General features: G+C 47.2%; 1 protein-coding gene across 1 annotated transcript in view; it reads right to left on the reverse strand.

The window, feature by feature from the left end:
• ANK1 (ankyrin 1) overlaps nt 1-16,277 on the reverse strand; it is a 92,388-nt gene extending 76,111 nt beyond the window's left edge. Inside the window, exons 1-2 of the mRNA XM_087814189.1 lie at nt 16,239-16,277; nt 9,272-9,373 (exon numbers count right to left, since the gene is read on the reverse strand). Of these exons, the coding sequence (XP_087670315.1) occupies nt 9,272-9,373; nt 16,239-16,277 (141 nt within the window). The remainder of the gene's footprint in view (nt 1-9,271; nt 9,374-16,238) is intronic.
• Nucleotides 16,278-25,499: the final 9,222 nt, after the last annotated feature.

Genomic DNA, 25,499 nt, shown 5'->3' on the forward strand with positions numbered 1-25,499 from the left:
GGGCAGATACAAGACCCTCCCATTCCTTTCCTCACAGCCATTTATTTTACCTGTGAGCATGTCCCCCATGGACTGGCAGCCTCACACTCTGCCCTGAGGATCTCGAGGCTCACCTTCTCCCTTCCACCCCACACCCCTGACACTCATTATTTCAGTTCTCCATCCCCTTTCTTTGAATTAAGCAGTGCATTTCCAGAGGAATAAAGCTAACGTGCTAATGTAATATCTAGGAAGTATGACCTTTTTTATTCATAAACACCAATTACCATGTTATTGGTTCATTTATCAGATTCGTTGGCTGCCATCTAGCCAGGCTCAGAGGCAAAGGAGTGCTGGCCAAGAAGTTTTAATGGGGAAGGAAGGGCTAGAGGCCTGGGAAGAATAAACCAAGAGGAGTGGCAAAGAAAGCCAAGAAATCTGAGGGCCCTAAAAGAGAGGTACTGGAAAGGGACCTCTAGGTAACTTTGCCTTCATGCAACACTTCACTTTACCCATGTGGTCAGTGAAGAACCTATCAGAAGCCCTGGCAGGTTTGGCTCATTGGTTAGAGCATCAGCCTGCAGTCCAAAGAGTTGCGGGTTCAATTCCCAGTCAAGGGCACATACCTCAGTTGCAGGCTCGATCCCAAGCCCTGGTCAGGGTGCATGCGGGAAGCAACCCATGGATGTGTCTCTCTCACACTGATGTTTCTCTCTCTCTCTCCCCATCCTCCCACCCCTCCACTCTCTCTAAGAAAAATCAATGGAAAAAATATCTTCTGGTGAGGATTATAAAAACAAACAAACAAAAAAACCAATCAGAAGATCTTGACCATTATAAGGACAAAGCTATATATGTAGAAGGTCATACATCTAGGTTTTTCTATTTAATTTTCTACTTTCCTATTCAATCTGGATTCTCTTTTAGTTTACTACATCTGACAAGAGAAGGTAAGTATTATACTCTATACTCTATGTTACAGATGTTTAATTCCCCAAGAAACAACCAGCCTGTATATTTGTGACCTCTAGCTTTGCTCTCTTATTATTTCCTATGTGTGAAGCAAGATCATTTACATTACACATTTGCAAGCCTACAGCCCTGAAACAGAGTACCAAATAAGAATTAAGCAGAGCTTATGGGGAGAGAGAAAAGATTGAAATGAATGCTATTCCTACTCCAAATCCTGAAACTGATGGCTCCCCAGACACTGCTTGGTGGGCCAGGTCTGCTAAAGCTATATGATGTTGGGATCTAGTGGATCAGAAGCCAGGCAGAAGCAAAGCAGCCGCCATAACCCTGGTGGAAAATCACACCTTATCTCCTTTGCCAACCTGTCTCTTATCCAGGGATAGGGAAACTGGAATAAGAGCAGAAACAGAGAGGAAAAGACAAACTCAGAAAGAAAAAGGTGACTCAGATGGAGGGAACAAGAGCAGCTTTAAGTGCTTCCCTGCCTCTGTTTTGTTGCAATCTAAATTTAGGTCTCCTATCCAGGTAGCTCTCACGACTCACAGTTTACTAGATATTTTTATGAGGAGGAAAACCACTCGAATCCTTTTCATTATCCTTTTAAAAAAAAAGAAAGAAACCCACAATTATTTCGGAGCTGTGCAAGGAGATGAATCAACCCCCGATCACCTTCTCTCTACTCTCAATTAAAAACCCTGCACAGCCTCCATGTTCTGCGAAGTCCCATGGCTCAGAGCAGATCAGCTGCAAGGGTTGAGGCCCTTTGGGAGACTGGAGGAGGAAGTGTGAGCTCGAGTTAATGAGAGAACGGGACTTTGAAATTCAGCTCAGCAGCTAAGAATATCTCCTATGGACTAGAAACAGTTTCTATGTCCGAGATCTTGGCATTCCTTTATAAAGTTAAAGAGAGCCAGACCTTCAGAAACAGGGCAGTGGGGTTTAGGGCAAAGAACAATAGGTAAGGAATCGAGGCCTCTAAACTGTCCTCCTGACCAGTCACTTCACCTCCCCCAGCCTCAATCTTTGTATTTTCAAAATATTAGAACTGTTCTATCTCCTGGTTTCCTCTTCACTCCACAATTCCAGAATAAAACAATGTAACTGCTCCCAGAAAACAATGGAGATATGCATGTAGAGAGTACAGAAAAGGGTATGACAAGATTCACACCCAACTGTTCACAGGGATTTGGGGGACAGGGGAAGACTTACAGAAGACTGTATATCTCTTTCTATATATATCTATATAGTATGAATTTTTAAATAACTACCATGTATTAATTTTGTTGTTAAACTGAAAATCACAAAACAATTAAAATCAGAGACACGGTTGTCAAAAATGGCCAAAAAAGTTTATATCAAAGAATTCACAATTAAATGTAAATAATTCCAGACAAATTTACATGCATGGTCCATTCCAATCAGGAAGAATGGGAACTGGGTTTGGCATTTCCTCTAAAAACCAGCAAGGCAAATCATCCTTCAAGATCAAATGTCATTTTTCTCTGTGACTTTTCCTGTCCCTCTCTCTTTGGCACACCCTACCCTATTTCTAGCCCTCCAAAAGTGAATGGCTCTCTCGACCATGTTCCCACGGCACTCAACAATAACTCTAGCAAGGTCCAAGTGGAACTGCATTTATCTGCTCTTGTGTCTGTGTCTTTCAATGGATAGGACTTCTTGAGGTTCTATGTTTGCCTCATCTTTGTATCTTAGGTCCTAGCATGGGGCCTGGCACACAGTGTGTGTCCCATACGAGTCTGCAGAATTGAATACACATTCGTGCAACTTGACACACACACAGCACTATTTTCTTTCTTAGTCTTCCAAGAACAGGAATATCACATCTGGTCTCCTCTGCATTGGGAATTCACAGCAACCAAACCATAAAAGGGAGTGCGCAGGGTGCACTTTCCTTGCAGTATGTCCCAAATCATTCTTGAGGATGCTCTTCACATTTTTCCTCATCTCTAGGATCCCAGAGATGTCCCCATTGTCTCTACATATATTTATGTAACTGAATTGGTCAGTTAACTCTTCCTTCACCAAGAACGGGGAAGGAAACCAGTACAAGGAAGGTGGCCAGGGGAGTAAAGGGCTCTGCTGCAAGTCTCAAGTCGGCCTGTAGGGTGCAGTGTAGAGACTTGGGCTGTGGGTTGGGAGGCCCAGACTCTATCTAGTTCAGGAAGACTCTTCAGCTCTTCACCTCTGAGTCTCACTGAGCTCACTAGTCCTGCATCTGCTCTGTCCACCTCACAGGGTGATGTGAGCACTAAAGGTGGTCGTGCCCGGGGTAGGGCTCAGGAAAGCAGAGACACTGTAGAACTGGGGGCTGTGACTATTAAACACTGTGGGTCACTCTGACTCATGACGAGTAATCAACTTACTTTAAAACTGTAAATTGGTGATTATAATTAACAAGATGAACATCAGAGAGCTTGTTTCTGCTGAAATGCAGAAGTAATTTACCTATTTAAAATAATTCAGGAGTTGGAGATTTTTAAGTTCTATCTTTTTCACCAATACTTTTTTTTTTAGTAAGAACGTCAGAAGAATCCTTGGTACCAGACGTGGGGGATCTAGTTGCTTCTCTTGTTTAATTGCCCACCTTGGACTACCACTTTCCCACTTGGGGGGCTGCACTAATATATTGTTCTTTCTCCTTCATTGCTACTCCAGAGCCTCAACAAGGCAGCAAGTTTTCAGAAGGCTTAATATTAACATATCATCATAGTAGGAAGGCTTTCTGTGTGAGTTTGTGGATGCGGGTGAAATTCGGGAGCCATATAGTTGAATGCCATTTCTATGCTTGTCAATAGTTCCTACGAGAAAGAAGATGACACAGGAAAGTAACATGCTCTCTTTCTGCACTGATTCTGACATAACCTTTGTAGCCTGACATTCTCATCTGTTTTCATTTCATTTGCCCTGACCTCGCTGAACTCCCTGCTGCCTGTAACCTTCACTGCTCCTACCTCTGCACGGTCTTTTTCTTCTGCTGCATTTTCCTTCCCCCAATTCTCTACCTAGCAAACTCCTACTCTTCCTTCAAAGCCCTTCTCTGAGTGATCATTATTTTAGCCACTACCCCCAGACTAGAAGAAATGTGAGAGCAGGCACTGGGACTCACTCAGCTTTGTGTAGCCAGCACATGACATATTTGAGTAGCTTAATAAATATTTGTGGAATCAATGAATAAATGAATGAAAACATCTGCTGTGCTTGTTCTGGATGGTACTTATAACACTGAGTTTGTAACCTTCTGTATACAAGCTGGACTTCTTCATCTACCTCTGAGTTCTTTGAGAGCGGGGGTAAATGAATTTAGTCTCTAACAAGGTGCTTGGGTCCTTGTAAGTGCTCAATACATGTTTGTGGAATAAATAAATGACCAGAGAAAGCTTAGGTGGTCTTCTTAAAGCCATCTCAGGCATGTATTATATGACAGACCCTAATCTGGGTGATGTGAGAAATAAGCAGTCATGGATGGTAAGCACTTTAAGATTTGGCCCTGGAAATTTCTCCCACCTCTGTGCCTGTCACTTTTCCCTTTAATTACTGCAGCCACACTGTTCCCCAAACAAACCAAGCTTACTCCTGCCCCCAGGGCCTTAGCACATGTTTTCCCCTCTTCCAGAAACCACATGGTCTCTTAGAAGTCATGTCCCTAGAGAGGCCTTCCTTAACCACCTCGTCTAAAATACCTTTCTCCTCCATGGCACTTCTCATTAGCAGACATCATATGTTTGTTTATTTTGTTGGTTATATCTGTCTTCTTTACCAGCATATAATTGGCATGTCTACTGCAATGTAGACTTTGACTATTTTGTCTGTCTTGCTCAGTGCCTGGAATAGTACCTGGCACAAAGTAGGTGTTTAATAAATACATGTGGGATGATCCCACAAATGCACTGGTGGGATTATATTCAACATGCCTCTCATCCCAGTTTTCATCAGCCAATGCCAGCATTTGACTTCCTCGAATGCTGAATGACTTCCAAATATCTATCTTTGGGTTGGACCTCTTATCTAAGTTCCAGGCTCAAATATCCAATTGCTTACTATATATCTATCTTTACTTCAATTCCTCAAAGACTCCTGAGGAGGATCTCCTTGTTTCCTCAGCCTGTTTCCACACACTGAGTCTCCCCCCCCTCCCACCAGTGTTCCTTGTCTCAGTGAATGGTGCTTCCACTTCTGAATAAGCCAGACATCCAAAGTCACTCTCACCCGTTCCTTCCCTGCCCTCCCCCATCCAATTCCCCACCGAAGCCTGTTCACCTTGTTCCATCTCCACATCCACAATCTTTATCCAAGCTACTGACATTTCTCTCCCAGACCAGTGTAAGAGTCCTATCACTGGCTCCCCCATATCCACCTCTGGGCCCTTCCATGTGTCTTCTACACAATAGCCACCTCTGATCACATCATTCCTGCACCTGAATCTGTGGTTCGCTTCCTTCTGCTCTTAGGAAGATCAGAACTGTGAACATCTTCTGTAAGCAGGGTGGGTATTCTACCAAGACATGCTGACGCAGCTGTGTAGGTTGTTAAATGCTGAAATGCCTCCATCCCTCTTGGTCAACAGTCATTGCCTCAAGCTCTCAGGTAACCCCCACTGCTGCTGCTCTGGCTACTCCATCCCCTCCCACAGATCTCTCCTCTCAATCAGCAACTATAGGATTAACACTTGGACAGCAGGCAAACATACCCTTGTTCATAGAGTGTTCACAAACATGCACACACACTCTGCTCAGGCCCTGGGGCACGCTGTCTCAGCTGCAGACTATTGTGACTATTGCCCCTGCCTATAAGGTCCAGCACAATCCCCACGGCACTTCTCCAGCCTTACCTGGTCCTGCGGGCCCTCTGCACTGCAGCCACTCTGGCCTTCCTTAAACTCTCCAAGCTTTTCCCTGCCTCAGGGACTTTGCACAGCCTGTTCCCTATGACTGGAATGTTCTTCACGTCATTCACCCCTACTTATCCCTTAGCTCAACTATCTCTTCCACACAGTAGCCTTCTCTGACCTTCAACTCTAGGTCAAATCTCTCATATATTCTCATAAAATCCTATGCCCTTCTTTCACAGTCCCTAACATACTGTGGTTTGCATATCTATTTATGTGGCTATTTGATTGACAGCTCTCATTACCAGTGGACTACAGTTCAGAGAAGATGAGGACAGGGCCTTTTTTTTTTTTTTTTTTTTTACTATGAAATCCCTAAAGCTCAGCACTCTACATATGTGAAGAGGCACAGGAAGACATTGGCTAAATACATGTGTCTAAAGTGTGAGCAATGCTGGAATAAATGAAAGACTCCAGCATTCATATAAAGGTCTTAATGCATGCATGTGTCCTTATGTGTGAATTTGTTCTTTTCTCTAAATATAATAATGATGATGATCATAAAAAGGAGTAGACACACTCTATGCAGTAAGGAAACTGCCCTGAATACTCAGATGTCTCTTATATAAGCCAAGAGTTCCTCTTTTCACACTACTTAGAGTAATTACTTCCTAATATGGCAAGCAGCACGTAATCTTTCCACAAAACATACTATTTGAAAGTGTGTTACTTACATAAGAATCAGCATTTGCTGTATTACTGCTCTCACGGTCCATCAGCTCAAAAGATTCAAGCCATGACCCCAGGACAAGAGCCTGTCTTTATCTTCTCAAAACAACGAGTGAATGTTTTTAAGGAGAAAAAGGCTCTAGTGCCATTACAGCCTAGCCCTGTGCACGTTAGGAGGCAGCAGCATTGTCCCGATGGGTGCACTAATGTGCTTAATGAGGACATAAGTTCAGATACTATAGTCCTTCCCCATTACCCATACTCTCTACTCAAGAGCAAAAGCCATAATGCCCTATAAAACCAGAATGAGGCTTGGGCAATGCTGGCAGCCCCAGGGGCAGCTGTCTGCAGCTCCCTGCCCCTGCACAGTCAGGGAACACAAGACAAATACCATCAGGGCCCAAGATCTGGGGAGCCAGGACTAAACCAGCAGCAAGGGGCTTTGCACTATGGCAAATCCTTCCTTTTACTCTGTTCTGACACTCATTGCCTTGCTAGCAGCAGTCTGCTCTTTTGAAAGGAAGAGGCTGGTCTGAGCCAGGACTGCAGTCTCTAGTCTGAGGCAGGAGCCTCCCCTCTGCCTCTAGCAGGGCCAAGCGCCACCTGTCACTGGCACCGAGCCGATCGATCGATAGGAAGTAGTGTCAATAAAGTGCAAATAATGCCTGGTTGCCCGCTGCTCTCCAAGCCCTGAGACAACAGAGGAGAGAGGCAGAGGGAGAAGCTAGTTACGCCCAGGGCCTCACTGATAGGAAGCCAATCAAGACAAAGCCATTCCCCGGGTGTCATCAAAATCTTCCAATTTCACAGTGAAGACGAGCCCTGGCTCAAGGCTTACGAACGCCCAGCTGTCCCCATATCTGCTAAATGGATTCCTTTGAGAGCTAGCATCTTAACCCTTGGAAGGCCTCTGGAGGTTTGGAGCTCCCCAACTGGAAACTGCACTGTGAGAAGCACACATCTGAGTTTCTGCAGCCCCGACCTGAACAGAAGAAGCCTCAGGACTGGCCTCTCTCACCAGGAATGCATCCCCGTGAAGAGAGAGAACAATTCCCTCCTCTGGTGGTGGGGATGCTGGGGAGAGCATGACCTACAATTGTTTCTGGGGTGCTGAGCCACTCCAGGACTCTCACTCTCTGCACCCATACTTAGCTCCCACTGCCTCTTTCCACGAAAGAAATGGGCTCAGAGTTTCAATCTGCTATCCAAAGGCCAACCTTTCACTTTGCATGTTTGGTGAGAAGTGTTCTCAGGTCCGTGTTGATATATTTGCAAGAGAGAGGAAAGAAGAGAGGGGCTCACTCCTCCTCATCCAGTTTTCCACCTGAGTCCAGTCAAAATGCTTCGCCTCCCCTCTGAAGTTCACTGCTACCAGAGTCTGCCTCATATCACAAACCTACTTCTGTTTCCCATCACATGCCACCCACGCAATTCCCTCTGATCTTTCAGCTGTGAATTTACTCCACAGAAGACCAACTGAATCCAAATGGGATCTTGGCCCTGGGAGAGAGAGCAAGTGGTATTTCGCATTTTAAGCAAGAAGGGGGGGGGAGTAGGACAGAGGTCCATTGCCAGAGGAAAAGTTAACCTGTGTCCAGGGAATTTTCCCCTGCTGGTCCGTAAAAGTCATCCAGCCCACTGCAACACAGACAGACCTGGAGGACATTATGCTACATGAAATAAGCCAGTCGCACAAGGACAAATACTGTATGATTCCACTTACATGAGATGCTTAGAGGAGTCAAATTCATAGCCAGACAGTAGACTGGTTGCCAGCGGCTGGGGGAGGCAGGAATGGGGCATTATTGCTTAATGGGTGCAGAGGTTCAGTTTTGCAAGATGAAAAAGGTTCTGTGGATGGAGGGTGATGATGGTTGTACCACAATATGAATGTACTTAATGCCACTGAACTGTACACTTAAAAGCGGTTAAGATGATGAATTCTATGTTATGTATATTTCAGCACAATTTAAAACAATTCTTAAATGGTAAAAAAAAAAAAGTCACAAGGAGTAAATTTATTCTAAATTAGAAATTGAATTAGCATGTGCGTCTGAACAACTTAATCAGCTGGCAAAAACAAACAGAAGTCATCTAATTCACAAGCCCAAGCTGCGCCCTGTTCTCTTTCTAGGGGGTAATTTCCTCTCTATTCCATCACCAGACTGATTCTGCCCTCCAATCAGTCTGGTGTACATCCAGTTTCCTTACCATGTCTTCCAGAAGCCAAGTCTCTGGGACTCAGCAGCAAAAACCTCCAGAGAAGCCGTTTAAGCCACACTGGTTCTCAACCCGAGTGAGACTCGCCTTTGTCAAAGCCTGTGAGCGAGTCCTCATCACTACTTCCTTCTCAGCCTGTAGAGAATCCTCAAAGGCTGCTGGCTGACAAAGGAGATGTAATGTCACCACTGACACAACATCCTTCAAAGCCCTTCCTCCTGCCCACTTTCAAAGGCCACATGTTCTAAGACCACAGCAGGAACCAATGGCAACTTCTAAGGGAAGAGATGGCAGGGGATGGAGGTGGGCCAGCCCCCACTGTTCAGGCATCAGCCCTTCTCCGTGGGGCCCTGGACCAGGGCAGGGATGTGAGCAGCAAGGCGAGGGCCTTCAGCAGGTGGAAGCCCTTGGGGATTTTTGAGGCCACTGGGAAAAGGTTAATAGAAGCAGATTAAAACTCTCAGGGAGTGGCATCAGGCAAGAACCACTCTTCAGAGCCCACATGCCTGTCCCCATCCCACTTACCTGGTTACAGGTGTTAATGTCTACCCCATTCTGCAGGTAATCCAAAGCTTTGTCCAAGTTACCTGATCTTGCTGCCCTGAGAAAGCTGGTGGCAGCATCACCCTGTGAGGAGAAACAACAGGCTGTGAGTGTGTTGTGTGGTAACAACCTCATGATCCCACTCAAGCCCAGGGCTGCAAAAAAGGGCCAAGGTCATGGTGGCAGCCTCGCACCCTCCAGTTATGACAGCCTGGTGCCCACCACCATAGCACCCAAGTGTGGTACAAGTTCCCAGAACCCCTGGCCAGACTGCTCTGGGGTTTGTAATGTGAGGCTGCCTTCAAGCCCAGCCTCCCTTCCGTTGGGTATTTTTATGAGCAAACATTCTTGGCTAGGACCCATGCAGCACCAGTACTGGAGAGGGGACTCCATTCGAAGCTGAATGCTCAGCATAGCCTGGTATCTTACTGCTTCACTATTTCCAAGGGCTCTATGTCCTTACTAAGGAGCCTATATCACTTAACCCCCTGGCCCCAGTGAGTCACAGATGCAGGCACCAAGGGAACCGGACAAGTGCTCTCCGCTGCTATTTTGTGGGTTTGGTTTTTAAGTAAATAGCACATAGCACTTACTGTGCACTAATAACCATTATCAGCACTTTACACAAAATATATATATATATTTTTGTTTTTGTTTTTGTTTTTAATTTTTTTTTTATATCTTTATTGATTTCAGAGAGAGGAAGGGAGAGGGAGAGAGAGAGACAGAAACATCAATGATGAGAGAGTCATTGATTGAGCCCACAACCCAGGCATGTTCCCCGACCGGGAATCGAACCCTGATCGCCTGGATCCCAGGTCGACGCTCAATCTCTGAGCCATGCCCGGCCAAAATATATATTTACACACATGCACATATGCATTTAATCCTCACTAAAAACACCCAACATAAGTACTATTGTGGGCCCCATTCACAGATGAGGGAACCAAGGCACAAAGAACTGAAATGACTAGTGCAGGGTCACACAGCAGGTCAGAGGCACAGCCAGGACTCCGACACAGGCAGCTTCGCTCTGAAATCAGTGAACTGAACCTCCCTGCTCAGCTGCCAGCTTAACGTGAGCTTTAACTCACAGGTGCGCCTCATCTTGAAAGAGAGTGAAGCACTTCGGTTCCATGGTTGTTGCTCAGCCACCTACACCAACCTATCAAGATGCTGCCACAAGGAACATCTGTTTGTATTAAGAATGAATGACAGCCAGAGAGAGCGAGCACTGGGGACAATAAAAGTTGAAGAATGCAGACAAGTGTAGTGGGAGAGCCCACGACTGGAAGGGGATGAAGTGGCTCAGAGCAGCTCCCCTGAATGTCGCTGAGAGCCCTTTGTTCTCAGGCACCTCTGCTCCTGTTTCCTTATCAAAGTATGAGGATAAAGCCTTCCTCATACCCTGGCTGTGAAGCTAAAAGGAAATAATACATATTATTATTATTATATCAGCACATGTGCCTACTCAGGTAGCATTTGATGGGTAAGAGTCGTCACGTGACAGGCCATAGTTGAAGCGAACGATGCCTCTCTACCAAAGGACCCAGCCGTGCCTCATGGCTTCTTTTCCCCTTGGGGGCACTCTGTCTCCCTCCTTCATGCTCTCTCCTTGGAAAACAGGTTCTAATGGGCTGAATGGTGGCCCCCAAAAGATATGTCTGCACCCTAATCCCTGGAACCTGTGAATGTCACTTATTTGGACACAGGGTTCTTGCAGATGTAATTGAGTCATGGGCCTTGGGATGAGATCTCCCTAGATGACCTCCGATGGCCCTAAATCCAATGACAAGTATCCTTATAAAAGACAGCAGAGAGGGTCCACAGAGGAGAAGGCGATGTAAAGACAGGCAAAGACAGAAGTGGTGCAGCTACAAGCCAAGGACACCAGCAACCAGAAGCTGGAAGAGGCAAAGAACAGATTCTTCCCCAAGAGCCTCCAGAGGGAGCACACCCTCCCCACACCTTGATTTCAGACCTGCAGCCTCGAGAGACAGTGTGAGAATAAACTTCTATTGTCTTAAGCCACTAAATTTGTGGTCATTTATGACAGCGGCCGCAGGAAACTCATACACATGCTAATGATAATCCCCAAACATGGAAGATTCAAGATCTACGGCCAACAATCTCAGTATTCTACAATTAAAACCCTGATTTCCCCCCACAAAGCCAGGGTTCATGCCTCTGCCAATTAAACAGTTAATCTGGGGCAGAAGAGACTCTCTGGCCTTACAGTCACCACCTTCACGGGGTGGTTGTGAGGGGGAGCTGCCTCAGCCTCCCCACCTGCCATCTCAGGCCTCCATACTGCTCTAGGAGCGCTGCTTCCTTCCTCTGCCTCCCCCACCCCTTACAGAAGCCCTGCATTTGCCTCCTCACAATATGGCACATTTGGATCTCACTGCCCCCACCATAGCAGGAGGGCCCCTTCCTCTTCCCTCTCTGTCCCTCCCATGGCACCCCCATCTCTGTCTGCCTCCAGGGCCACACCCTGGTTATCCTAGGACCCTGAAGGCCTCGGCCACTCTCATTTGCTAATTCCAATCTTTCCTTTCTTCAAGGTGAACTCAGCCCCTATCTCCTCTGTGATGTTGTCCTTGGACACTCAGTATTAACCACCTTGAAATCTCGAAATGGGAGCTTGATTTCTTATTTTTAAAATGTATTTGAAATACATCTTTCTCAAGTTTTTTGGTTTATGCACATCTTGCCTCCCCAGCCAAATCGTTTGCTCCTTGGGGCAGGGACCAAATCTTCTATCTCTTCTGAATCTTTCAAAGCATGAAGAATCTGCCAGGACAAGACCTCCCTTGGTCCAAAACACAGGGCACCTAATGTCCTCAGGTTCCTCAGCAAGGCATGTGTGGTGGAGGAAATATTTCAGAAATGAGGATCAATCTTTTGGATACCCAGAGAAATCAGACTCAAGGTTCAGTCCCTCAGAGAAACGTCTGTTTGTACCTGCTGATTCAGAAAGTCTATTAACTACTGTATGCATGCATATAATAGTATTTTCCTATGTCCAACTATTAGGAAAAATACTATACTATTCCCCAAGAATGGGAGTATTAGAGAGACATATCTCCCACCTGTCCCACCTACCAAACTATCTTCCATAGCACAGTAAGTAATAGGATTTGGGATGAAAACCTGAGAACTGTGGGTAAACATAGACGCAATATCGATTAATGACACTGCTTGACTATTCAAAACCCTGAACCTAGGAAGTGAAGGAGATACTGTATTTATAACAGACAGACACACAGACGAATAGAGGGTAAGCGAAGCCCGATCTAGACTAGGCTGAAGAGAGTTAAAGAGTTTCCGCAGTTTGTATGATACAATAATGAAATTATACTACTATTACCAGTCATTGGGCAAATGTATTAACAACATAGTATCTTTTAATCCTCACAACTGGTGAGGTAAGTATAACGATTATCCCCATTTTAGAGGTGACAAAACTGAGGTCTAGAGAGGTTAACAACTTGCCCAAGTTCTGCAGTTAGTTAACAGTCAGGGAAAGCCTATGCCTTTCCATTGTCCTTGACCCTGAGGTACATTCTCGGCAATTTCAAACCTGAGGGTGTATAGACAACCCTGACAGATTGTAGCGCCTGTGACAGGCTACGTGCCTTTGCCGATCAAACAGTTAATCCATGGCAGAGAAAGGGTCCCAGCAGATCCCCGCTCTGACCCCTGAGCCCTGTGTCAAGGCCAAGACTGGCCTCTGAAAAGGAATCATCTTGTTCCAGTCCCTTTTTTTGCTGATGATAGAACTGATGGTAAAAATAAAGTGACTGGCTAAAGTCACCTAGATAGCTACAAGTGAAGTTCCATGGCTCAGGCTATTTCACTTTCTCTTTGGTCTTCTCTAGGCATAAAGGAGTCAGGACATAAGCAGGATCCTCAGGGTATCTTACAGGGGAATTTTGGATAATGGTGTCACTCTCACTGTGCATCACTCAGTTTAAGTCTACAATATATTTACTGAGGTTCTATTTCAAGTCCAGGATCCTGCTAGGGCAACGGGAGAGAGAATAAATCAGAATACTGGTCCCTGCCTTCATGATTTGAAAAACAAAGTGACTCAGTTATAAAGGGGTCACCTGTGCATGCATGCACCCATTGATTCACTCTACAAGCATTCGCTGAGCCCCACCCAGGTGTCAGGGAATATTTAAGCTCCAGAGCAAATGGCTCTCATTGGAATATGAAACCCACTCTCACCTTCTTGCTCTCCCGAGCCCAAACTGCCCATCTACCTAATTCAATTACCTCCAATTCAATGACCTGTCCTAGGTGCAATTTCCAGGTGATTCTAGGAACAGTCTGTATGATTCAATAGGGTAGAGAGTTAAAAGAATCCAATATGTTCCCTTTAGAATATTTACCTGAGTAAATACTAACCAGGAAAATACCAATGACAATAATAATAACAATAACAAAACAACAACAATAAGAAGAAGAAGAAAACACTAACCAGAGTATCTCTGGGCTGTGATAAATCAGAGTAGTGTCCCTAGCCCTCTCTGAGCCCCACCGAAAGGAGACTAGAGGATCTAAAGGAGGCTGCTCCTTGTGTCCAGAAAATCAGTCCACCTGGCCCTATATCCTGTATCATCACTGAGGAGCTGCCACCCTCTCTGAGCACCCCACCAAGGCTGCCCATTTGTGTCTTTGCCCCTTTCTCATCTTGAGCTTCATTTTAACCTAATTTTACCTGTGAGAAAACTGCCTGTGCCTGCATTGAGGGGCTAGACACATTTTGTTGTGTCCCAGCCCACCCAAGCCTGTTGGTTAATCCATATGATCTCCCTGAACTTCCTTTCATACCAAATAAGTTTTATAAAGCTCTTACTGTGTTGTAAGCACCCTACTTAAAATAATTCATTTGTTCCCCCTAATAATCTCATGAGGCAGGTACTTTCATTGTCTCCTTGCACAGATGAGGTGAATGAGTCAGAATGAAATTAAGTAACTTGTCCAAAGTCACACAACGAATACATGGCTTGGCCAGCATTTGAATCTAGGTAGCCTGCCTCCAGGGTCCTTCTCTTAACACCAGTGGGCCAATCATTTTCTAGTGCCCATAAGATTCCTCGCAAGTTCGGGTCCAGCTGGAGGCAGCTTCCACCTGCGCAGAGAGGCTGTGCCCCCTTCAGTCCTCCCTTCAGGAGGGGAATGGAATGAATTCCTCTTGGGACTCAAGTTGTCCTCAGGGCTGCTCAGGGAAAGGGAGGTGAACCCGTGGTTACCTGAGACACCCAGACTATTATTAAACTTGCACTTCCTGAGTGGGGTGATATGAATACAGCAAAAGGGAAGTCGCAGAGGGGGTTCCAGTTCCTGGGAGGGAGAGGCCGGAAGCATGCTGCTAAATGTCAGCTTGCCCGGAACACAGGAGCACTGAAGGCTTGGGAAACACAGAGGCAGGCAAAGTCCAGTTTCAGGCGGCGTCCGAGAACACCAGGGCCTCCTCGCACCTTCTCTGGGGCTCGAGATGGCCCGAGTTTTCCCAGGGCAAATCATGACTTACTTCGTCAAGGTCTTTCAGGGCAACATTCTTATCTCAAAAGATGAATGGAAATTGAGCTATTATCCATGTCTGTAAACAGCGATAAGGCGGTACCTCTTTCTCAAAGGGTCTCGTTTGGGCAAAATGCAGTTTCTTTAACAAAGTCATTGTCAGAACCCCCAGGGAGAGATTCTCCATCCTTTCCTGCGGGGACTGCAGCCAGTTCAGAAGACTGAGTCCAGCAGACAGCATCCTGTACAGCAGGATGTGGAGCCGTCTGCTCGGCTGTCGGGCTGCCCTCCGCATCCGCGTGCTCCTCCAAACTCGGTGCCCGGTGTCTCCCGGGGCCCACGTCAGGCCTCCCGGGAAGAACCATCGGCTCCAGCCAGCTGGCACACCTGTGTGGCCCTGCCTTTACCCCATTGACTACAGAAAAACCCAAGTGCGCCCTGGGCCACAGTGTGTGTGTTTTCATTAGGTGTCTCTCTCCTTTTTCTTTCCAGAAGTTGGGCTGTTAAAGCTTTACGCATTGTCTCCAGGCGCCCCATCAGACTCCCAATGGCAAAGATAAAATGAGCAAATTAAAGGTGTCATTGAGGAAAAAATGGTGTGTAAGCAGGAGTCCTGGGCTCCCTTATCTCCCAGCGTTACAACTGCGAGGCCTGGAGGAAAACCCTGTCCCTGCCTTGTGCTCTCCCTGCATCGCCTTCCAGGCTGGGTGAGGCAGTGATGTGGAAAAGCCAGAGTGGACCCTGGTGCTGGGAAGACCTGAGGGGAATCCCTGCTCTGCCACTTGCTGCTGTGCCCGGTACAAGTTCCCAAACCTCAGTTTCCCCGTTGCTAAAATGGGGATCCTGGGGGCTGTGAGGACAAGTTCAGGGAAAGCCTGAGGTCCTGGGCACACACCGCTCTGCCTTCCTCTCGCCCCCATTCATTGCGCGCTACCTCTGGACCTCGGGGCCGCGGCGTGGCTGAGGTCTAGGGGTCAGGCGTGCGGTGGGCGAGGCGGTCCCTTCTCTGGCCAAGGCCAAGGCCATGGCATCCCCGCTGGTCCAGCTGGGTCCCTGTGCGGGGCAGCCCCGAGGCCCGACCGCAGAACCCGACCAGCGGGACTCTCCTCCTGGGCGAGGGGGACGCGGCCTCAGCCAGAGCCCCGCGCGCCCGCGCCCCTCTGGGAACCTGCGCGGAGGCTCCGCGCTCCCGCGCGCGCCGCTCGCCCGGGCCGCCTCCGGGCACCAGCCCCTGCGCCGCGGCAGCCTCCGGGCCAGAGGAATTTTCCTCTGGATGGTGCTGGAAGCCTCGGCGGCCGCCCGGAGCGCGTCCCCGCACCCTCCCGAAAGTTGGCGCCCGCCGAGCCCGCAGCGAGGGGCCCCGCGGCCCCCAGAGCGCCGCGCTCCCGGCCCGGCCCGCGGGCCGCTCCTCACTCACCGCAGGGTCTGGACGGGACCTGCCCTGTCTCGCTGCCATCGTCCGGCGCCCGCGCTGCAATCCGAGCCCGGCTCCCCGCTCCCCCTCCCCCGTTATCTGCTCGGCGGCGCGGGGAGCGCCAGCAAGTTACGCGGCATCTGGCTAAAAATACAGGCTCCGTGCGCTGGGCTCCGGCTCGCTCGGGTGCGGACTCTGCGCCCGCCCGCGCGCCCTCCAGCCAGCCGCTAATGGGATCTCTTCATTTTCTCTCCATTATTATGTCAGATGGGAAAGTTAATGGGAAGCGATCTCCGGAGGGACGGCACTCGCTGCCAAGCCCAGAAGAGGGGGTGCGGGTGGGGTGCGGCCGAGCTGCAGGTGCGGGCCGCGGGCGGAGAGCCGGCGTCCTGCCTGCAGGAGGGAGGTACCGGGTCCAACCGAGGCGCGGAGCTCCAGGCTGCGCGGCGCTCCCGCCCTGCCTCTGCCACAGGCTGCCCCGGCGAATGGGCCCCGGAGCCTGCGAAGACTGCCACGGTGAGCTCAGCAAAGTCTATTTATGCCCCATAACCAGTTTGCATGTTCTGAGCTCTTACACAGTTTCCTGAGATCCCAGCTAATCAGCCTATTCCAGATTCTGCCGGAGAGGGGCGGCCTGAAATGACGCTGAGAGGCAGGACGCAGATCTGTTACTACTGCCTCCTGCATCCCTCAAATCCGCTGGTGTTAATGAAATATCACTCAGGTCCGGAATAAGCTCCCAGTTTTCTGCCCTGGGACCACCCTCACCTTTTCCTGAGGTCATTTCAGGGGCAGATGTTAAAAGGATTTCTGGACTAGCCAAGTCTTGGGGATGACAGCAGGAATTAATTAAGAGCAGGCTCCACACTGAGTCATGAGAAATGGTCAGCAAAAGCAATGCCGGGTGCCCGGGCCCCTGGCAATATTGCTTCAAATCATGGCTGTTCTGTATTATCAGCCTGGCTTCATGCTCTCTTCAAATAGCAGTCTAGACACAATAACAAATATCCTTTTTCCACACCTCCTGCCCTGACTCATGGGTAAAGTAGAGCTGTGTGCCGGTGAGGAATTAACACATTGAGCACCTTAGATGATGGACTTATCGCATTACCTCATTTAACCCTCACAGCCACCCCACAGTGCTATGTCAGTTGCATGGACAGAGAAACTGAGCCCAAAGAGGTTAAGAGTTAGGGCCAAGGTCACTGATAAAAAGAGGGTCCAACTGACCCAAAGCCCTTCTGTGAACAGCACTGCCAAGATTCCTAACAAATGCGTGCTCAGGGCCAGAAAGAGATCATGTGGAGGATGTTCCTGAAGGGTAGAAAAAACTCTGAGTGTTTTCCAAAGTAAGGTGCCATTCCACAGTCAGGAGCAAGTCCCAAATTAGTGGGATAAATAAAGATCAAGAGAAAAGGTCAGGATGTTGCCAAAAGAGTGATTTGCGCCCGGCTGGCGTAGCTCATCAGTTGAGCATCGACCTAGGATCCAGGAGATCATGGTTGGATTCCCAGTCAGGGCACATGCCTGGGTTGTGGGCTCGATCCCCAGTAAGGGGTGTGCAGAAGGCAGCCGATCAATGACTCTCTCATCATTGATGTTTCTATCTCTCCCTCTCCCTTCTCTCTAAAATCAATAAAGTTTTTTTTTTTTTTAAAGAGTGATCTGAAGTATACAGTGCAACTAACTCCTTCCTGTGTGGGTGAATAAACTAGTACTTGAAGACAGCAGCATCAGAATTCTCCAGGCCTGAGACCTCAACATCATCAAAGAATGAATTTCAGGACAGGCAACCTCTGAAGGATGGCTGGAAAATGCCCACAAAGGTGTACCAAAGGGCAGGGTGTCTGCATGGAGGAAGTCACTGTAGCCCCTTTCTCTTCCCACGCACACGTTTTTAAAACACAAGTCATGCTACAGGTCTCTTGCCCATGCCTCTTAAAACTGCCTCTCAGATCTGCTCAATCCTCTACATTAAGAGCTTCAATTAATAAATTATGGTTACTGGAACAGCCCTGATCATAGCCCAGTGGAATAGCTCATGGGATTCTAAAGCACTGTTCCAACATTAATATTTAGAAAGAGAGAGAGAAAATGCCCTACTCAAATGGAAGATGAATAGTATGTACAATACTTTCAAAACACTGATATAATTGACTTGCTCAATGAACTGAAAGGCTATTATTTTAACAGTTATACTGAGGTATAACTGACATAATATAAACCACGTACTTAAATGTATAATTTGGTAAGTTTTGATATTATGAATGCCCCCATAAAACTACCACTACAATCAAGATGATGAACTTCCAAAAGCTTTCTCTTGCCCCTTAGTAATCCCTCTCTCCTGCTGGTTGACCCACATCCTTGTCAACACTTGGTATGGTCAGTCTTAATTTAGACATTCTAATAGATGTGTACTAAAATTTCAGTGTGGCTTTAATTTGTATTTCCCTAAGAACTAATGATGCTAAACATCTTTCCAGGGGCTTACTTGCCATCCACATATGTATTTTGTTGTTTTTTTTGGTGATCTATCTGTTCAAATCTCTTGCCCATTTTTAAATTGTGTTGTTTGTTTTCCTATAATTGAGTTTTGAGAATACCTGTTTTAAAGATGAGCTAAACTGAGATCTTGCAAGTAAAGTGAAATGTTCAAAATTAAATAACAAAAAATTCCCAGTCTAAAATCAGTACCCGGATCTTATAACTCCTAAGCCCAGTGTTTTTTATACCGTACAATGCTATGGATTATAAACAGTCACAAAGAAAAAAGAAGAGATCGTCACAGTGAGCCAGAAGCCCAATACAATCCATAGTACTATGAGAGCAATGGGAAAGATGCTGAGGTATTATCAGAGGACTTGAATACTCAGGACTGCCAAGAATTCTTTTTTTTCCGGGTAAAGTCTTTTTAATGGTCTTAATTTTGCAAACTGTCAAGATGACAGTTTTAATTGTACTTGCTTTATCTTTTTTTATCTTTTTAAAATTTTTCATTTATGGTTGACATCCAATATTATTTTATACTAGTTTCAGGTGTACAGTGATTAGACACTTATGTACTTTATGAAGTGATCCCCTGACAAGTCTAGTACCCACCTGGCATCATACGTGGTTATTACAATATTATTGCCGATATTCCCTATGCTGCACTTTAAGGAATTTTTGTCTTTAGCCATGACCTCATTAGGGTTAAAGCTTTGTAACTCAGACAGGCAAAGAGTCAGGCAAGGCCCAAGAGAAGAAGAAAGAAAACAGTTACAGACATTTTGCTCAGGAAGGCCTGAGGTTAAAGGAACTGAAATGAGAGACACACATAAAGAGAAGACTAAAGGATACAGCCCTTAAGATGTAAACTCCTCCAACACTAGAGGCTGGACCACCAGCTTGGGGCTAACTATATGGTGCCCTCTCCCATGTGTGGTAGCCTGGACTCCATGATTCAATTATAAGCTTCTCATAGGAAGAGACAGCTTGGTTCAAACTTTCAGTATGTCCTATCCCTCCCCCTTACTTTTCCCACTGGCTCCCTGTGTGATTAGCATAGTGCTGGCTGGTGGTGCCAAATAAATGCTTGCTGCCTGATGTCTGAAAATGACATACCCACTGTTTCCATTAATCATAAGGAAACCGTAAGTCATGGAGTTAAACTGATGTAAAGAAGATTTAGATTAGACAGAAAGAACTTTCTGGATATAAGGATGTGACTTAATAAAACTCATTCAGAAAGGGCTGAATTTTTGCTGGGGATCCTTCAGGATAGCAGAAAAAGATAACTCATCATTTGATGTGGTATATAGAAGCACAGTCAACAAATTAACTTGTAGGGCTCTCTTTGGGTTCTAGGCATTCAGAAAGATAAGCCATTGTTTCCCCCCATTAACTAACTGCCCCTCCTCAACCCTCCATCCCTGCCACACCCTTAGACAATAAATGATCATCCTGTCCTTGCCTGTTTCCTACTTTTCTTCACACTTCAAGGGTGCACTTTTTATTGAAGGCATTTAGTGTGCCCAGGAGATCTGCCAGTGAGAGTCCCTGAATCTAAAGCAAAGGAATAGACAGGGATTGAGGGGCTAAAGAAAAACTAGGGGTTCTCAGTGAGGATGCTGGACCACTTGTTCTATCCTACAGGTTCATGGTGTCCACAGGTTTTTTCCAACCTTGCTAAATATTTTACCAACTGTCTCCACAGCTGACAAGCGTAATGAAGTGCTGGAGGCTTCATCTTTGGAGTTCTCTCCAGACCACATTAAGCTACATCAGGAAGAGACAGTGCAGGGAGAAAGGGGGAAGAAATTCACTGTGCAGCTCGTAAAACCCTGGGGATAGAGTGGGAGCCTAGGACAGTTTATGGGCCCCCTGCTGTGAATTCCCCTGTGAGGTTTTAGCTCTTCCAGAAACTGGGAGAACACTTCTTTTTTTGCTCAAAAGCCTGAAGCAAAGAATCCCAGGTGTGTGGGATTCTCAGCTGAATCTGCCTCCCAGGACACTTTAAGGGAACAGGAACAGGTAGCTTCCGGTGGTGGCCAGCCTGCACACAGCTGGCTCCTCTATAAAGGAACATCAGAGCTGAGATTCTGGGCAGACCCTGGATTCCAGAGAAGGGCCTCCTGACACCTCACACCCTGAGCAACAACCACTACTCTCCCCTACAGGTCACAGGAGGACAGATTGCCCCTCCTGCTGCTCTTGCTTTAAGCCTCTTTGCAATCTACTCAGACTTGGAACCTACTTAATAACAACGGTACCTTTTGTTTTTCTGGGCAGGCAGCCTTAAATCACTCGAAGTTAGGAAGCCCACTGCAGTTGAGAAGCATGACTTGGGATAAGGGAAAAAACTTCTTGTTGATTTCCTCATCAGTAGAATGAAAACAGTTGGCCCACCTCTCCAGGTATTGTGAGAATAATCTAAAAATGCCTAGCACCACTTCGGGCACATAGTAGGTACTCAATAAATGACAGTGGACACTCTTTTTTCCTCCTTTGCCGCCTTTCTTTTCAAACAAAGCATTTGTCAAAGGTTAACACCTCCCTCTCCCCACCCCCCCCAGATGTATGGGGTAGTACTGATCTTGTTTCTACCCCTGAAAACTAGGGCCTAGTCACTGCTTAGCCAAGGTCAAGCATACATGTCTGAAAACAGGACCCCAAGAGTCCCCAGTGCTCTGCTGTAGCAATTAGACCTCCTGGGTTTATAACGCACCATTTCAATTTCCATTTTCACTGCAGTGAGAAAACAATTCTCCAGTTGCGAATACAGCTGAAGCCCTGCTCCCAAGCCCTGAGTCTGACGGCTCCTCTTTCAGGAATGCTGCATAGAGACCTGCTAACAAGTATGGCTTTGCTCTCCACCATTCTTCTATCTGTCCTGCCCCTCACCCACAAAGGGAGTGGCCCCAGCTCCTAGAGTTTCTGGGCACAGCTGATAAGGGTGGGTACCAAGAACTCCACCCTTTACCAAGAAAGGCAGGCTGGGTTATCGCCACCAGGAGCCAGCCATCCACCACTCCAGGCATTTGTAAACCATTAAGAGCATTACTGCTGGGAAAATGTTACTCCTCTTACAGACACCATAGCACCCTCCTACTCCAGCCCCCTCCCCAGTTACTTAGGAAGGAACTTTATAGAACATACATTGTGGCTGTTATGTTGAGTAGACTAAGAAATCTAGTCTAACTCCCTTCAGACCTCGTAATTCCTTTTTAACCTTTTTAGCAGTGAGAGAAGAAAGGGAGACGAAAAAGAGAATCTTGGTTGTTTTTCTACCTCACTTTGTGTGGTGAGCTCCCAGTGGCCAATTAGGGCGCCCCGCCTCATCGGAGCAAGGGATCCCGAGTGCGGGTCTATTTAGGGAGGTGATCAGAGTCGGGTATCAGGTCCCACGGTGCTGGCACTGATCTCTATCATGTTCCTTTTAAGAGGGTTGGCCAGCCTGGAGTCTATTTTTAAATCCATGAAAAAGGTGTTACATGGATTCCAGAGAGGGCCAACATTAAACCTGAGAGCACTGCAGGGGAGGTGGGAGAGAGTGAAGTTAAATCTAGGATTTTCTTCTCACATACACACAAGGGTTCCTGGGACCAGATATTGACTGTCCTTCCAAAGGGATCTCTTTAGTTTCAAGCCCACTAAGACATGACCTCAGGGGAACTTGATTTCCCACCTTTTCTGTGAGTTGGAAAAGGGCTTTGCCTTCTGGGTCAATTTTTCAGTATTGAGATTTTGTTTTTTTATATCCCCACTCCCACTGTGAAAAACCAATGCGCTTTTCAAATCTATCTCTCATCAACCTCTCTTCTGATTTTCAAATCATACGCTCTGGACCACCCCCCCCCCCCCCACCTTCCCAGCCGGTGCTGTCCCCACAACACTACAGAGCCCATAGCCAAGACTTTGCCAATTGGAGGAGCCAAGCAAGGCCTGAGCTCCCAGTGGTCTCTGTGCCCAGAATCCTGTCCCTGTGCTGGAGAGAAGGGTGGAGCGTGGCAAGTCAGCAGGGGACAGGATTATTTTCCCAATAGTGAGAAGCAAACAAGCACCCAAATGCCACTGTTTCTGATCAAATAACCAGATGAAGAGAACAGAATGTTTTAGGTACAATAACAAATTTCAGCTTCAGTATCCATTTCTTTTTGGATAAGAAATAGAACCAGTATTCCTAAAGAACTAAATGCCTCGAGAACAAGCTGAGCAGTTCTGGGATCACCCAGGACCACCTGGGCAGGGAACAAAGTGTGAGATGAATTATCTTCTCATAGTTGCTCATCTCGGGACGCCGCACCCAGCACAAAAGAAGCCCTCACTACGTGTCTCGTGATTTGGAGGCTAGGATTCTGCTCCCTAAGTCAACCAAATGGGAGCTTCTGCCCCGGCTGAGTCAAGACAACACATGTGAGTGTTAGCATGATGCTGACCACACACCAGAGGCTCAATAAATGTCAGCTGAATTGGAATCCGAAGGAATCCAACCAATTCGATTTTAAAACAAATCACATCTGTGGGAAAAGCAAACCGATGTTTGGGGATGGTTGACCAAATTGTTCATTTCCCCAAAAGCTCTTATGGCCTCTGTGGAAACAGCTTTGGAACCACTGTCATTTCCTAGGTGGGAAGTTACAGGCACTGCCCATCCCAGAGCCCTGGGCTGTGCTGCAGGAAAGCACCCGGCACCCTAATCCTCACCTCCAGCCTTTCCCCCATAATCTCCATTAGCATTGAACTAACTGCCAGTCCAGGCCCAGCTCCCGAGGCAATGAGGCAGACAGTTCAACAGCTCATCTCTCTGCCAAGGATGAGTTGGGATGTCACGAGGTGTATACATATCATTCTAACAGCACCCCCATCATCAAGTGGACTGGCCCATGCTGTCCACCAAGCTTCGTTTTCCCCACTGTGGGAGGCGCTGATTACATTCAGAAGCGACGCTTCAGACCACATTGCCTGGCGGCCGACGGGGGAGTCCAGATGCGGGTGGATTTACACACATTTGTACGAGATGCACTGCCAGAATGGTCCCATTTACTACCGTGGGTCCACTGCTTCCCACGGTGTGGAAACATGCCTCTGCAGCCTGTGGGCGTGGGAGGAAACTGCAAACCCAAACTCGCTTCTCCCTGGGACATGCTAATATGGAAAATGTTTTGTTTCAAATTGCCAAATGGACTTGAGGACAGGCAGTGAGCCCCAGGGTTCCAGAATTTTGAAGGATGCCCAAGTGTCAGTTCAGGCAGCCCTGCATGGCTGACCAGTAGGTCCCCTCAGGCCTTCCTTTATTTGAACAATTCTCCCCAAAGGGACAGAGCCAGGAAGAGGGACCCATCGCCAGCCTGAAGAATTCCAGAGGGGCCTGGGCTCTCCAAAGTGTGTCCAACCTCTGGAGCCAGGAGATCTCGCTTAGGGGAGGGCAGCCTTGGGACACCCACTAGGAAGATCGTGCTGTGTGGCCCCTCCCATGCCCTCTGGCCCACAGCACCTCCCAGTAGTGACAATGAGATACAAATGAAACAGCAGGAAGGGAAAGGATTTTAAATTACAAGTCAGGTGCTATTCTAAGCATTTTAAATATCTTAACATGTTTAATCTTCACAATCACCCTAGGAAGGAACTACTATTATCATCCCCATTTGACAAAAGACAAAGCCAAGGCACAGGAATTTAAGTGGTTTGCCCAAAGTCACCCAAGGAGACCCTGAGGCTTCCGGTGGTGTATGAAGCAGGGTGAAGGGAGTTGGATTTTGCTTGATTACAGGAGCCTAAGGTATTTTTAGGAGAGGTGAGAAAAGAGAAATTCAACATTCTCCAGGAAGAACTGGTCGATCTTGGAAACTGAGTGCAGCTAGGACCTCTTTATTAATGTGGCTATTTTCTCTTGTCAGAAAAGACCCCACCTACCGACCTGAAGTACATTTAATGCACCAGCCACTGACCTGAAGTACATCTGATGCAGAAGCGTTCAGCCACTGGCTGTATGAACCCAGGCCCCAGGGTCTAATGGAAGGTGATGGAGCTGAGACCATCTCCTCCCAGCGCGTTGGGGAATGGAGAGTTCTGAAACAACAGGTTGATTTTAATCCCCATCGACTCCAGTTGACTTCTCTAGAATTGTAACAATAACCTCGATAACACCCTCTTTTCACCGGGAGAAAGCAGCTCCAGGAAGCAGGTGCTAAACTTTCCCAGCTGGCCCTGGGTCCTCAACCCCAAGGAGGGAGAATAATGAGGTGGTGGAGTCCATGGGGACCCTCGATGGCCAGGGGCCTGATGGTCAGGGGGGACCCAGCTGGCCAAATGCTGACGGAAGAGGTTTCCTTTTTCTTCCTGGAGCCAAAACGTTTCAAAGCCATTAAACTCAATTAAATTACTACCTGCCCTACCTACCACCTCCGGCACTTCGCCATTCCTCACAACCTGATGACAGGGAGATGGGCTCCTAAGACAGAGAACAGACTCAGATACAGAGAACAGACCAACAGGTGTCAGAGGGGAGGGGGTGGTGCAGGGCTGGGTGAAAAAGTGAAGGGATTAAACAAACAAACAAAAAACCCCCCACAAAACTAATAGACAACAGCATGGTGACTACCAGAGGGAATGGGGCAGGGGGTGGGGGTGGGAGGAGGTGGAACATGGTAAAGAGGGAATAAACAGTGGTGGAAGGAGACCGGACTTGGGGTGGTAAACACGCAGTACAATATACAGATGATGTGTTATAGACCTGTATATCTGAAACCTATATAGTTTTATTAACCAATGTCGCCCCAA

Source organism: Miniopterus natalensis, chromosome 2 (assembly GCF_054644295.1).
Source record: "Miniopterus natalensis isolate mMinNat1 chromosome 2, mMinNat1.hap1, whole genome shotgun sequence".
NCBI classification, from domain to species: domain Eukaryota; kingdom Metazoa; phylum Chordata; class Mammalia; order Chiroptera; family Miniopteridae; genus Miniopterus; species Miniopterus natalensis.